The sequence below is a fragment of the Misgurnus anguillicaudatus genome, chromosome 6 (genome assembly GCF_027580225.2).
Source record: "Misgurnus anguillicaudatus chromosome 6, ASM2758022v2, whole genome shotgun sequence".
Lineage (NCBI taxonomy): Eukaryota > Metazoa > Chordata > Actinopteri > Cypriniformes > Cobitidae > Misgurnus > Misgurnus anguillicaudatus.
This window is the reverse complement of record NC_073342.2, coordinates 3,439,937-3,454,303: the sequence shown is the minus strand read 5'-3', so window position 1 is coordinate 3,454,303 and position 14,367 is coordinate 3,439,937. Positions and strand designations below refer to the sequence as shown.

General features: G+C 37.8%; 1 protein-coding gene across 2 annotated transcripts in view; it reads right to left on the bottom strand.

Annotated features, from left to right (window-relative positions):
- cpne8 (copine VIII) overlaps positions 1-12,675 on the bottom strand; it is an 88,063-nt gene extending 75,388 nt beyond the window's left edge. Inside the window, exons 1-2 of one of the 2 annotated variants that reach the window (XM_055192485.2) lie at positions 12,427-12,675; positions 2,910-2,950 (exon numbers count right to left, since the gene is read on the bottom strand). In XM_055192485.2, coding sequence (XP_055048460.1) covers positions 2,910-2,950; positions 12,427-12,539 — 154 coding nt within the window. In that variant the 5' untranslated portion in view covers positions 12,540-12,675. The remainder of the gene's footprint in view (positions 1-2,909; positions 2,951-12,426) is intronic. The other variant, XM_055192484.2, reaches the window with a different exon arrangement.
- Between the last annotated feature and the right edge of the window lie 1,692 nt (positions 12,676-14,367).

Below are 14,367 nucleotides of genomic sequence, written 5' to 3'. Positions count from 1 at the left end.
AAATGAGCATATAATGAGATGAGTGCCATGTCTATATACATTTGACACGTTTATTATCTTCTTACTTCCCTGACCTGGGTACCTGATGATGACCTTTTCTCTTCTCTCTCTCTCTCTCTCTCTCTCTCTCTCTCGCGCTCTCTCTCTCTCTCTCTCTCTCTCTCTGCAATGTCTAATGACCTGCGCATTCTCGAGGATGTTTTGAAGTTGTGTTTGACTTGACGCGAAGCTGCTAGACCTCGGAAGATAATGCGCATGGTATTAAAAACGCGTTGTGCAATTTCGTACTTAAAAGCATGAATCCTACCTTTCATAGAAATTAAACACTCGCTTCGCGTCAGTGGAAAGTGGTCGCTTAAATATGACCAGGGGTTTCTTTCATAAGATTTGAACTGAGGCGGGTCTGCATTAGCACGCGCCTGTCTCGTCCGTCTCCATGGTTCTTTTTGCGCGTTCCCCTGAGCCCCGCCCATTTACATCCGTTGCGCGTCTTTATCACCTTGCTTTTTAAAATATTTTTTTACTCAGTAACGGATATGATTTAAAATGTAGCGAAGTACAATACTTTAAATAAAACATACTTAAGTAAAAGTAAAAGTACAGATTTTAAAAACTACTCAAAAAAGTAAAAATACACAAAAAAACTACTCAATTACAGTAACGTGAGTAAATGTAATTCGTTACTTTCCACCTCTGGATTCCCTCTCTGTGTCATCCTCACCTGTAGCTTGTTATTCCCCAATCGGCAGTAGTATAAAGATTCTCTCTTCCCTTTAGTGTTTGCGAGTCCGTCACTTGATGTTGTCTGATGTCTTTTGATGTTATCGCCATGTCGTGCCATGCCATGCCATGCCATGCCATGCCATGCCATGCCATGTCATGCCATGTCATGTCATGCCATGCCATGTCATGCCATGCCATGCCATGTCATGCCATGCCATGCCATGCCATGTCATGCCATGCCATGTCATGCCATGTCATGCCATGTCATGCCATGTCATGCCATGTCATGCCATGTCATGCCATGTCATGTTTAGCTAATTATATATACTGGTCTGTGCTGTCTGATTCTCGTTAATTCAGATATTCAGCTGTGGATTTTGTATCTCCCCACTCTGGATTTTCTACCTGTTGTTGGACTATTGAGAGTATCTGTTCTCTCCAAAGACTGTGCCATCAGACTCTGGTTCTTCACAGCGAGCAGAGGTGAATTAAGCTCTGAGGATCATATCCATTTGTGTTTGTTAAAGGAATAGTCTACTCATTTTCAATATTAAAATATGTTATTACCTTAACTAAGAATTGTTGATACATCCCTCTATCATCTGTGTGCGTGCACGTAAGCGCTGGAGCGCGCTGCGACGCTTCGATAGCATTTAGCTTAGCCCCATTCATTCAATGGTACCATTTAGAGAGAAAGTTAGAAGTGACCAAACACATCAACGTTTTTCCTATTTAAGATGAGTAGTTATGCGAGCAAGTTTGGTGGTACAAAATAAAACGTAGCGCTTTTCTAAGCGGATTGAAAAGAAGAACTATATTTTATGGCGTAATAGCACTTTTGGGAGTACTTCGACTCGGTGCAGTAACACCCTCCCTCTCCCATTATGAGAGTGAGAAGGGGAGCGGACTTTTCAGGCGAGTCGAAGTACTCCCAAAAGTGCTATTACGCCATACAATATAGTGCCTTGAATTTTCCCCCCAGATTCACAAACTTTCAAGGATTTCAAGGACGCGTGGGAACCTTGTATGTAGTGACATGTATTTATGTGTGTACCTTGTAATCCCTACGGTGTGGGGACATTTTTGGTCCCCATGACAAAACAAGCTTATAAATCACCAGAGTGTATTGCATGTATCACATTTGTGTGTGTGTGCATGTACCTGGTAATTATTACGTTGTGGGGACCAATTGTCCCCACAAAGATAGGAATACCAGTGTTTTTGTGACCTTGTCGGGACATTTTGACGTCCCCATGAGGAAACAAGCTTATAAATCAAACAGAATGATGTTTCTTGAAAATGTGAAGTAGGAGAAGAGTTTCTGTGATGGTTGGGGTTAGAGAATGGGGTAGGTAAGGGGAATAGAATATACAGTTTGTGCAGTATAAAATGCATTACGTCTATGTCCCCACAAAACATGGAAACCTGTGTGTGCGTGTGTGCGTGCGTGCGTGCGTGTGTGCATGTGAAATCCAGATGCTGTGTTCAGCTGATTACAGCTGCTGACATTCATATCTTTAATGAACATACAGATGCATTTGACTGTAGGCGTCACATTGTTCATTCTGTTGTGTGGCTGATTAAACACAGACACACACGCACTACACACGCACACAATGTGATACATGCAATATACTCTTTTTTGACAATTGCACACAAAAAATCTGTTCTTTTGTTCAGTAACAATATGTAATCAAAAAACAAGAATAATTTACTTGGAAAAAACGGACAGAATATATGTTTTTATTACTTTGACAGGTGTCAAGAGCGAAATGCACATACATGCAGATACTTTAGATGCAACTACAACATAACAACACGTACGCACACAATAGCTGCATTGTATACCTTTTTTCCTTATATAATTGCATAGTAGTTAAAGACACCTTATATAAAATATTTTGATATTTTTACATAAAAGTAGTCATCTGATTTTTTTGTGGTGCAGCAGGGTTTCATACATAATCAAGAGCTGTGATAATTTGAGATGATCATTAAAGCAGGCAGTAAGGGTGAACTATTGCACACTAATGAAGCACCCTACAGCGAGTAGTACAGATCTGTTGATGAGTATGTTAACCTGAGTCCAGCTGTCTGCTGTTAGTTATGAGATTTCAGCCAAATGTGCTCATTGAATGCAAAAATCAAAACAATGTGCATCTTATGTCATGTCATGTGTGACTTACTTGGGTCAGATTTCGAGAAAGTGTCTCTATCCAAGAGGTTTCTGTGAAAGAAGGAAATGTAATTAAAAGAAATACAACTTGGTAAAAAATACACTAGTGACATAAAATTAGCATAGCTTATATAAATGCAATATAAAGGTGTTAAGTCATGATTTTCTACAACTTTTGAGTTTGGTCTTACACAACCTGAAATGTATTTTTTATTTTTTTGTGGTAAAATACGGTACTTTTGATATATAACTGTATCATAAAGCAAGAAACAACAACAGTACCTATTTATGTTTCATCAATATACCACTCAATACTGCTGCTATCGGAAAATGTGCAAGCAGCTTACTGTTGCCATAGTAACCGCCTCAGGCAAATATGATTTCCGTCATACTCAACTTTTTTATACTTATTTATATACAATCCATACCATACATATAATTATATAACCCATATTTTATTTATTGACATATTTCATGCAATATTTATGAAACTGGTAACTTTAATATGCTACCAACAAAGACATTCACATACATATGTGTTACTATATTACTGTAATAATCACAATAAAAATCGTCTTTTGCAGTAAGAAATACAGTCCATTACCCTAACAGTAGACTGCTAACAATTGACATGCAACAAAGAAACGTGTTTTATTACTATTATTGGTTTATAAGTTAAAATGGTAATATTAAGCAGATGAGTGCACTTAAACAGCAAAACAATGTTGCATAAAAGTGAGAAAATCTTGATTATTTGTATCATGTTGTTATAAACCTGTATGAATTTCTTTATGATATATGATAAATGATGGGAAGCACGCAGTTGATGATACCTACTATGGAAGTCAGTGGGCATCGCCAACTGTGTGGATACCATCATTTATTAATATATCTTTGTTTGTGTTGAACAGTTTTGGAAGCAGTTTGAGTTCCCTCTTCCCTGCCTCACACTGCTTTGGTGATAACCAGTGTATTTTGCATGTTAATTGCGATTTTATTGTTAACCTTGCTTGCTCTATTTAGTCAGTTTTTTCACTGAACCAGCAACTTTGAGAAGAAGGATACTAGCGTGGTCTCTATAGCCTCTTTCACACAGTAATTTCGGTAAATTACCGTGAATTTATCAGTAAATACAAAAATGTGCTGTTCACACACGCGTTGACATTTAATCTTTTTACCAGTAAGATATCATTCACACACCAGTACCAAAATACCGGTAAACTCGGTGAGAAAGCAGAAGTCACCTCTAAACTGTCATGGGGCGAGCTCAGTGACAATGGCGGGTTATGACTTCATATCCACGGTCTGTATTTCGTTGTTTTCACTTCTGTGGCAAACGCTGAGAGTCGCAATGTTGCTTGTGACCAAACGACATTGCAATAGATGACTTCAAACAAAACTGAACTGGGGAAGAGACGCAACGCGAAAAGCAGTAATGTTTAAACAGTCTTCACAGATGGTGTGCGAAGGATGTGGGCAATTCGGCAAATATATGGTACGTCATGATTTACGAGGAACGGGACCCAAGTGCAGGTAATGCAGAACTCAAAAGGGTTTTTTTAAAACAAAAGCCCACATGGGGGGAAATGACATGACATAAACAGATAACAATAATAGACAAGACAATGACAATGACAAGACACGGAAGCACACAGCCCCAAAGGCCATGTGCTACCACACAAAACATGGCTACCATGAACTATGAATTACTATGACAGGCTGGCAGGATCATGACATGGTAAGCTGTTTCAAACAGCTTTGGTGAAGAGATCTGGGTGTTAACTTCAAGTGAGCTAGACTTTAAAAGTATAGCGAAGATTTTCCCAAATTATTTAATTATTTATTTTTAATTTTTTTTAAAAAGGCACATGCTCTACACTCTACCTCCTCCCAAGAGGGAACACCGATTAAATGCATGCTCGAGAGAGAGAAAGCATCCAGGAGCTCAGTTCTTCTCTTCGCTCTGTTTACAAGTTGCTGTCGGCATGTTTACCGTGTCTGCGCTGTTAGTGATTTGTGCCAGGGCTAGCATCTCTTACATCATAGCTTACATCAACTTTTACTAGCAGTGATTTTAAATGGATTGCTCCAAATAGCATGACAAACTTTTCCTGTCGAGTAGAAACTTCGCGTGGGAAGCCTAACATGTCCTTTTTAGCACACACCAGCGTGTGAAATAGTCTCCCAAAAACACTCTGGTCTTGTTTCTTTATTGATAGTCCTTTTTTGATTTACACTTTTTCTCTTGCGACCCTCAGACATTTTGAAAAAACACAGTGAGAATGCGAGCTTCAATGAGTGGCTGAAACCATAGCCCACCACACATATACACCTGAAAGTGCGCATGTGCAGAAAGTGAACCTAGGGACACGCACGTACGGCGGCCTTAAGTCAACATTAGGGGTGGAACGGTACATGTATTCGTTTCGAACCGAATCGGTACGGGGGTCACGGTTCGGTGCATGACTTTAAACGGAGAATACACAGTATGAAAAAAAAACTTGCGTGCAAAATAATTAATGTAATGCGGAACTACTGTTACGCGGGTTCTTTATGGACAGCTAATCTGTTGCCCCGCTTTAGCTCTGAAGCTCTGATTGGCGCCGATGCAGCCGAGCTCCGCCTATGTATGCCCTCTATCAGAGACCGTCTACATTCTGGCACTCTGCAGTTTTTTGTCAGGTCGAAGCCGGTGTAGCAGCCGATCCTGTTCCCCTTGTTGCTTTTTGTACACCCAGCTGTTTTTTCTGTATAATTATTTTATAGTTTTAATAGTTGTAAGCTGTATAAGGTTGTACAAACTCTATAGATATGCTATACCATACTAAAAAATTTAAATAAATTAAAAAACACGCAGATATTTTAGGTACCTGCGTCTGCGCTGTTGGCAGAAACGCTTTATCAACTGGAAGGGGGAACAGACATTCCGAGGGGAACAGGATTGGCTGTTACACCGGTCCAGTCAGTGAGTGAGCAGCGACAGCGAGAATGGCAAGTGGTGGTGTTCCACCAGAGTTAGGAGATCCGCCGGCTTCTTTAAAGGGACACTTCACCCATTTGCATTAAGCTTTGTATAGTTAGAACCCCAGTCATGTTTTTGAATGGTCGTGCATCATTCCCTCAGTTTCCTCTGAGATGGGAGAAATAAAGATTTCAGTGTTGCACTTCCTTCTTTCAATGATGTAAAAATCATCATTTTGCATCATTGAAAGAAGGAAGTGCAATATCTTTGTTGAGGGAGTGAGAATACAAACACCCCTTTTCTCTGTCAAATAGGCACCAAATTCTAAATGTATGTTACATTTCGACTACAAATATGACGCACTTTCAATAAAGATTAGTGTTTCTACTGGTGAAGTGCTCCTTTAAGATCGCAAGTTTGGCAAAACTTCAGTTTCCCAGTCAGTTACAGTAGTACAGGTGAGAGAGTGGTGGAAAAGACGAAGACTGTGCGGCGCCGTTGTTCAGCAGTTGTTGGGTATGTGAGTGGAAATACATCTAATCAGGGCTCTCAAGTCTCACGCATTCACCTTGAGACACACGCATTTCAGTCAGTTTACACGCTCACATGCCACACTTTGTAATTCTCACGCTGAGAAGTAGGAGATAAATTGTCCTGCTATATACAATAAATTGACGAAGCGCAGGCATACGCAGGGCAGTTCTGTTCAGCTGCTTTTTTAAGTGTGCTCAACTTTACGCAGTGCCATCAGCAAAAGAGAATCGTGAGAAATCTTGCGGAGGAGGCTGATTTTAAATCGCTCACGCGTTACTCTGACGTCATCCACTGTCGTTTCTTGCAGCGCCTCGTAAAGTCATACACACCTATTAATTCATCCTACAAGCCTATTTTTTTGTTCTTTAGTACATTAATATGAAATAAGGCCAAAATGTAATTTTAAAATGTATTTAGGTAACTTGTAATACATTTGAACCCATATTTGTATGAAAGATGAGTACAAGATTACTTAAAGTGGTATACATTTTTGTAATACGAGATAGTATGTTAAATGAATTTTAGTTCATATTCATGACATCTCAAAATTTCACTGACAATGACACCTATGTTTTTAAGATTATCTTAAGTAAAAAAAATTGCCTTCTGCATTTTTGTTTTGCTTTCCCCTCCATTGTACCGAAATTGGATCGAACCGTGACGCCTGAACCGAGGTACGAACCAACCGGGACTTCTGTGTACCGTTCCACCCCTAGTCAACATATCATCAGAATGATTGACAACTGGGATGACCAAACGTCTAGATCAGGGATGGGCAACTTCGGTCCTGAAGGGCCGTGGTCCTGCAGAGTTTAGCTCCAACCATAATTAAACACACCTGAAGCAGCCAATTTAAGGTCTTACTAGGCATACTGGAAACTTTTAGGCAGGTGTGCTGAGGCAAGTTGGAGCTAAACTCTGCAGGACACCGGCCCTCCAGGACCGAAGTTGCCCATCCCTGGTCTAGATGATCCACCTGGAAAAAGAAAATCCTCCGCTATACCTTTAAGCGTGCATGTGGAAACGCATCATCTATATCAAACCGTTATGATTGGCCCGAAGCTGTCGCATTCTAACGTCCTCCGTTCTAAATGTCGGTAATCTTTATTCTCTGTTCACACATAGCGCTTAACAGCGCTTACCTGTAAATTACTGGTAATCTTACAACCTCTCTTACTGGTAAATTTGCAGCAGTAATTTACCCGCAAAGTTCAGTAGGTAAACACATGATCGCAAGGGTGTAACTTGAGAAGTGGGAGGGGCACAAAATGGGGCATTTTTTTCAATTTGAATCCCGTTTCTTGCATTTACATACGTTTAGGAAATAATTAAGTTAAATTAAGGCAGACTCTCGATCCTGCTCCTCCGTGACAACGTGAGGTTAAAATATCATGACAAATTTGAAACCTGTCCCCGGTGAAAATTACGCCCCTGCATCATCTGTTAACTGCAAATTACCAGTAAATTACCAGTAAAGACTGTATGTGTGAAAGGGAATTATGTTATACTAATAATAGTACACTCTCAAAACAAATGTACATGAAGGTACAAAAGTTGTCACTGGGGCGGTACACGCTGGTTCTTTAAAGCAGTGTTTCCCATTCCTGGTCCTCGAGGACCTCCTCCCAGAATGTTTTAGATGTCTCCTTATTTAATACACCTGATTTAACTCATCAGCTTGTTAGGGAGACATGTTTACCATTTAAGAAGGAGGTTAATGAGTTAAATCAGGTGTTTTAAATAAGGAGACATCTAAAACCTTTTGGGAGGGGGTCCTCGAGGACCAGGATTGGGAAACACTGCCAGTTAGAGGTACATACTGGTACCTCAAAAGTACATATCTGTATGGTATATATTACAAGCTTTATAAAAAGTTACTGTCCCGATTACAAAAAGGTGTAGTAAGGCTTTCCACCGGATACACATATTTTTACAATAAGTTACAATTTTGGCTTTATTTTTTGCCCCTTTCAAAGACTGCTCCTGAGAAATGTCATGTTTATTGCCTCTCCAAATGTTCGACAACATTTATGCCAATGGACACAATCCATGATAATTGCTTCAAATGCCACGTCAAAGTCATAAAAATGCAGAAGAATATCCAGACACTCTGGCACAGTTTTCTGTGGTGCATCCCCCCACTAGCTGTTCAAAAACATGTTTGTGACCCTGTTTGTGAAAACCCAGATAAAGTCATTTTTTTGTGATTTATTTTGTTTTCCACATTAAATCATCCTACAGCATGTAATGGAAATTTAATGAAAATCTTGATAGCTTTAACTTCGACTGAGTAAAGTTATGTCAAAATTTTAAATCAATGAGTGAACTCATCAGTGGCGGCCGATCAATAGGGGTTTGGGGCGCCGCCCCTTAAAGGCAGGGTCCATGATCCATGAAAGCCAATGTTGACATTTGAAATTACCTAAACAAACACGCCCCTGAATCTGGACCTTCTTTTGATAGACCCGCCACACACATACGCAACCCAGACAACGATGTTGTTTGGTAGATACGCCCCTTACTGCTGATTGGCTACAAGTGTGTTTTCGTGCACTCCACCTTTAAGGTTAGCCAGAAAAGAAAGCTACTTTAACATGTTAACAAAAAGTTAAATATATAGTGCAAATTAATACAAAATAAAATCATTTAGTTAGCTATAAACTGTGTTTTCGTTCATATGTGTGTCGGGTACCAACCAAACGAGTGTGAATGTAGGTCAGTAAAGTTTTTAAAAGCATGAGGCTGAGCTCTAATTGGCTTGTTTCAGATTGTCCTTTGGGCGCAATACTCTGTTTTATTTTTAAATACATGGCGCAATATGATGCAAGCGTGGGGCTTCTTGCCCAGTGTGCAACCTCCTTGAGGCTCCAGTTTTTTGGGGAAGCTTAGGTGTTTAAGGGAACTTCGAGAACCATGCAGAACGAGCTGTTGGATTGTATGTTGTCTGTTGTGAGTGAACACATAATCCAAAAAGCACAGGGCAGTGCCTTTCTCTCAATCCAGGCCATCAAGACCACCAATTTTACCACACAGTGCCAAACTGTGCTAGTGCTGCTCTACATTGATGGAAAAAATAACGTACTGGCCTGTGATTAAGCCCGTGTGTGGTTTATTACTTAATAAATCCACATTGAACTCAAATTCATAGATTCATAGTTCATTTACATGCTAAAAGTTGACTTCAACAGTAAAATTTTTAATATTTTAGCTAAGCAGTAATGATACAGTGTCACCTGATAAATTGCTATTTACAGTACTGCATTACTACAATAACAGTTTGATTTAAATTTTGATTGCGCCCCCCAAATTTGTTTAGCACCAGCTGCCACTGGAACTGAATAATTGAAATCAAATTTGACACTCCTTATCTCATCATTAGATGCGATTTTACATACAGTCTATTAGTTGATTTAAAAACATGATGTGACAAACATATTTAATGCAGTTAACTGGAATAAGGGGGTCAACGCATCTTACCACCCTCCCCTGTATGCCCCATTTCACAGGCATACTGAATATTTGATTACTTAACATGAGTGCCAGCCCATCCCACAGCTCGATGTGCCACCTAAAAAAGGGTAAACCCAACCATTACAGAGCCAACCCGAGTAGAATCCTCATAAAACATTCACACGGCAAATTCCCATTTCCCTTCACAGCGAAGACCTCCAGCAACATCACACGCTCCCGATCGTAAACAACTCTGACTGCCAATCACATTGACCGATAAACCCAATCCTCTTATGGTTTTAATTAACATTTATACCTGCACTTCTTATCCTGCATTCATAATGATAAAACACTGAAGAATAATTCACTTAAACCATGAAGTGTGATAAAATTGACTAAGAATTTGCTTAAACAGATAAAGCCTTCAAACAGATGCTAAAAAAATCACCTTATCACAATTTAATATTTCATAAAAGTGATGATAGGCCAAGTATGAAATTAGTAATTGCTGAGTAAATCATAGCTGTTGAGGAGCGGTGTAATAGTACGGCTTTAATAAAACAAAATGCTTGTGTCAAGGGAAAATAAAGTATTATTACTGCTGGGGTGCACCGGAAAGCCTCTTAATTGCCTCTGAAATTCAAGGGTTATTTTAAAGGAGGTTTGTCCGAAATATGTTGCAGTATCAGCAAATCTAATACACATTTACCTGAGATTTACAGTACAAAAGAGACCCTACAGTAACAGGCATTACAGAATAGATTGTTGTTGACTGCATACACAGACATACAGACAGTATATATTTTTAACAGTTTGTAATTATTAAAAGCATAATTTTACTAATGTTTTATTGCCTAAATATGTTTTAACTAATTTGTATAATTTAATATTTTACAGTAATATTACAAGTGTTGTTCTTCTACATAAATTACAGAGCATTTGAGCCACAGCATATATTTGAGAGTTAAAACTGATGAACCGAATCAATCACTCTCGTCTTTGACTGGAGGAAAGGTTACTGCCTTCAGATTCACATTTTCCTCTTTCTCTTTTTGCATGTATTGACAACTACCTCCAGTCCAAAGGGTTTCGCTTCTATACGTTCAGACGAAACAAGTCAATTAGTCAATATACAGATGCTCTCTCAGAAGCTTCAATCCAGAAATAGTTTTTCTTTTCACCTTTCCGTCTATCAGTGCCTGAGTTTCTACACTGTAAAAAAATCCGTAAAAAAACAGTAAAATTCCGGCAGCTGTGGTGCAGGAAAAATACCGTACAATAAATTACAGACATTTTCCGTAAAACGAAAAATACTTTTTTTCCGTAATTTTACATAGTCAACACCAAAATGCTTACAATGTTTCTTTTTCATTTGAACTTTTTTTTTGAAAGCCAATTTAACTGGATTTGGAGGTATATTATCGCACAGTGTAGAACATATCTCACATATTTCTGTGAAACAAACACTGTAAAATATGTTGAATCAGGATCTTATGTAAATAAAAATATATATATATTACAAAATACACATTATTTTACTGTAAAGCTGTGCTTTAAAAAAGTTTAAAATGTATACAGTCTTCTGTTATTTTGATAATGCAAGAATCCCCCTCCCTCCCTCCCTCTCTCTCTCTCTCTCTCTCTCTCTCTCTCTCTCTCTCTCTCTCAATTTCAATTGTAATTTAAGTATGCTTGCAGTAAACACAGCTCAGGTGTGAATTAGGGCTGCGTTATAACGAAATGTAAATGAACGTTCCATCTATGTTTTAATCAAAGCATCTGATCTCTTTGAATAAAGATCACCTTGCAGGAGACTTCATACATGCATTATTATGTAACACTGAGGAACAGAGAGCTTAGTGATGGAATAAGACATCTACTACTGTACCACGTGAAAATACATCCTATAACATCAGTCGTACAGATTATAAAATAAATAACAACCCAGTATAAATAATCAACTAATGTATCATATTATAATGCATGAATAATAGGCTACACCTTTTAATACACCTCATAATCAGCTGAAAGCTTTGCTAATAAATGCATCTATACTATCAAATGAGACCTGTAAAAATATCAATTTACCTTTGTAGCCTGTAAAGCATTTTAAGGCATAATATAGATTAAAAGTACAGTAAATAGGCCAGTATAATGCATGGTATTTGTGATTAACATGCATTAGATTTATTATAAAAGTCATGTAATGTGTAGCTTACTATAAGACATTATGCATTTATTACCCAGGCTTCATAAAAAGGTTAGGCTATATGTTTTAATTAATAATCTCTTATATTATTTTAATTTAATGTAAGAATTTTTGATGCATTATTTGTTACAATATCAGCACGCGCTCAGCTCATTGTTATTATTATTATTCTCCAATCAAATTGTGCACCCGAATAACATATTAAACACTTTAATTTCAGCATTCAACACAATCTTGACTAATGTCAAATCTCCTTTATTTGCTATTTACAAAAAACTGATTCAGCCTCAAAGCATCATTCACTGCGTGTTATCAGAGGAACTCTACGCACGCGTGTGCTGCTGGATGAGAAATCAATCACGCGCGACTCACCTGCACGACACGCTGATCTCAACTTTAGTGGCGGGGATTGCTGGCGCGAGCGCCTCAAAATCCGCGAGACTCGACATGTTTACTAAGCCGCTCATTCTCATTACAGTCGACATGATGCTGTTTGAGTGCTCGAGAGGAGTCTGCGAGCATCCTACAGTCCGTGGATCTGAAGAGTGTGTGAGTGAGGGAGTCACGCCGCTTAAAGCGACGTCACAGGCGCGCGATCTGTCCACGCGTGAGAGAATTCCTGTCGGTCACGCGCTTCAATACGCGCAAAACTGCTTGACACTACGCTCCGTAAGATTGATGGATGGATAAATAATATAGCCTAATTATGTTCAATTATTTAGCCCTAACAAGGCCGAGACAAGAGGAATCAGAACATTTATTTACATCTTATCGGGACACAAATAATACAATTTGATATTTTTTAATCTGTTTAATTTAAAGGAGACATTTCACAAAACTTTTTTAACACTTTTTAAAGATATTAAATAAATCATCGGTGTGCCCAGAGTACAGCTAATTTATTATTGCATGCTAAAATTGCCACTTTGTAGATGCAGGCAAAACTGTGCCTTTCTGGGTGTGTCCATTAAAATGCAAATGAGCTTATGAAATGCAAACACTAATCATAATGATGGTAATTTGTTGATATTGAAACTCAATTGTGCTCTCAATTACTTTCTCTCTGCACTAAATGGCAGTGCCGTGGTTGGATAGTGCAGATTAAGGTGTGGTGTGATATTATGATATTAAGATCCCCTTCTGACATCACAAAGGGAGACAAATTTCAATGAGCTATTTTTTCACATAATTGCAGAGAATGGTTTACCAACACTAAGTTACTGAGTTGATCTTTTTTACATTTTCTAGGTTGATAGAAGCACTGGGAATTCAATTATAGCACTTAACCCTTTCCTCGCTATTGACGAGTTATCTCATTGACGAGTTAAAACATTTCCCTGCCAATGACGCAGCCAAGCTAAAATAAAAAGAAAACATCTCGAGATTAAATTTATTAAAATGCAAGAATAAAGTCATTATTTAATGAGAAAAAAGTCGTTATTTAACGAGGATAAAGTAATTATTTAATAAGAATAAAGTCGTTATGTGGCTTAATGCAACATAGTAATATTAAAACACCAAATTCAGCAAACATTTTATTAACAAAAACACTCTGTGTACAAGCAGAAGATTCCAGAATAAGAATACAAACCGCTAAAGGGCACGTTTGTTTCCTTCATTGAAAACGAGCACATTCTGGGCTTTTCTGCTTGACCGTACATTAATAATATATTATAGTTAGTTTGTAGTGAATTAAGTGTATTTATAATGCAGTAAACAACATAAAGAATAAGCATAAACTGAATATATTGACTTCATTCTCGAAATTTTACGACTTTATGCACGTTAAATAACGACTTCATGCACGTTTAATAACGACTTTATTCTCGTTAAATAACGACTTTATTCTCGTTAAATAACAACTTTATTCTTGTTAAATAACGACTTTATTCTTGTTAAATAACGACTTTATTCTCGTTAAATAACGACTTTATTCTCGTTAAATAACAACTTTATTGTCTAAATTATATTTATTCTGACTTCTTTCTCGTAAAATAATGACTTTATTCTCACAATTTAATGACTTTAATCTTGAGATGGTTTTATTTTTTTATTTTAGCTTGGCCCTAATCCTCCTTGGTACATTCCTGATGAGTTTTTGCGGTAATCTGTAATTCCGCTAATATCCACTAGATTTATAAATTAACCAATTTATTAAAAAAAACTGAAGCAAAAACTTTTTAAACTCCCTGTATGTTTTAATCATCGTCCTGAATCTGATCTCTAACAAAATTCCTTTACACAAATGCAATTATTTCATCTTTTTGTTAAAAATTTGGTATTTTTGAAGAAACGTACCTCATATTTAGAAGG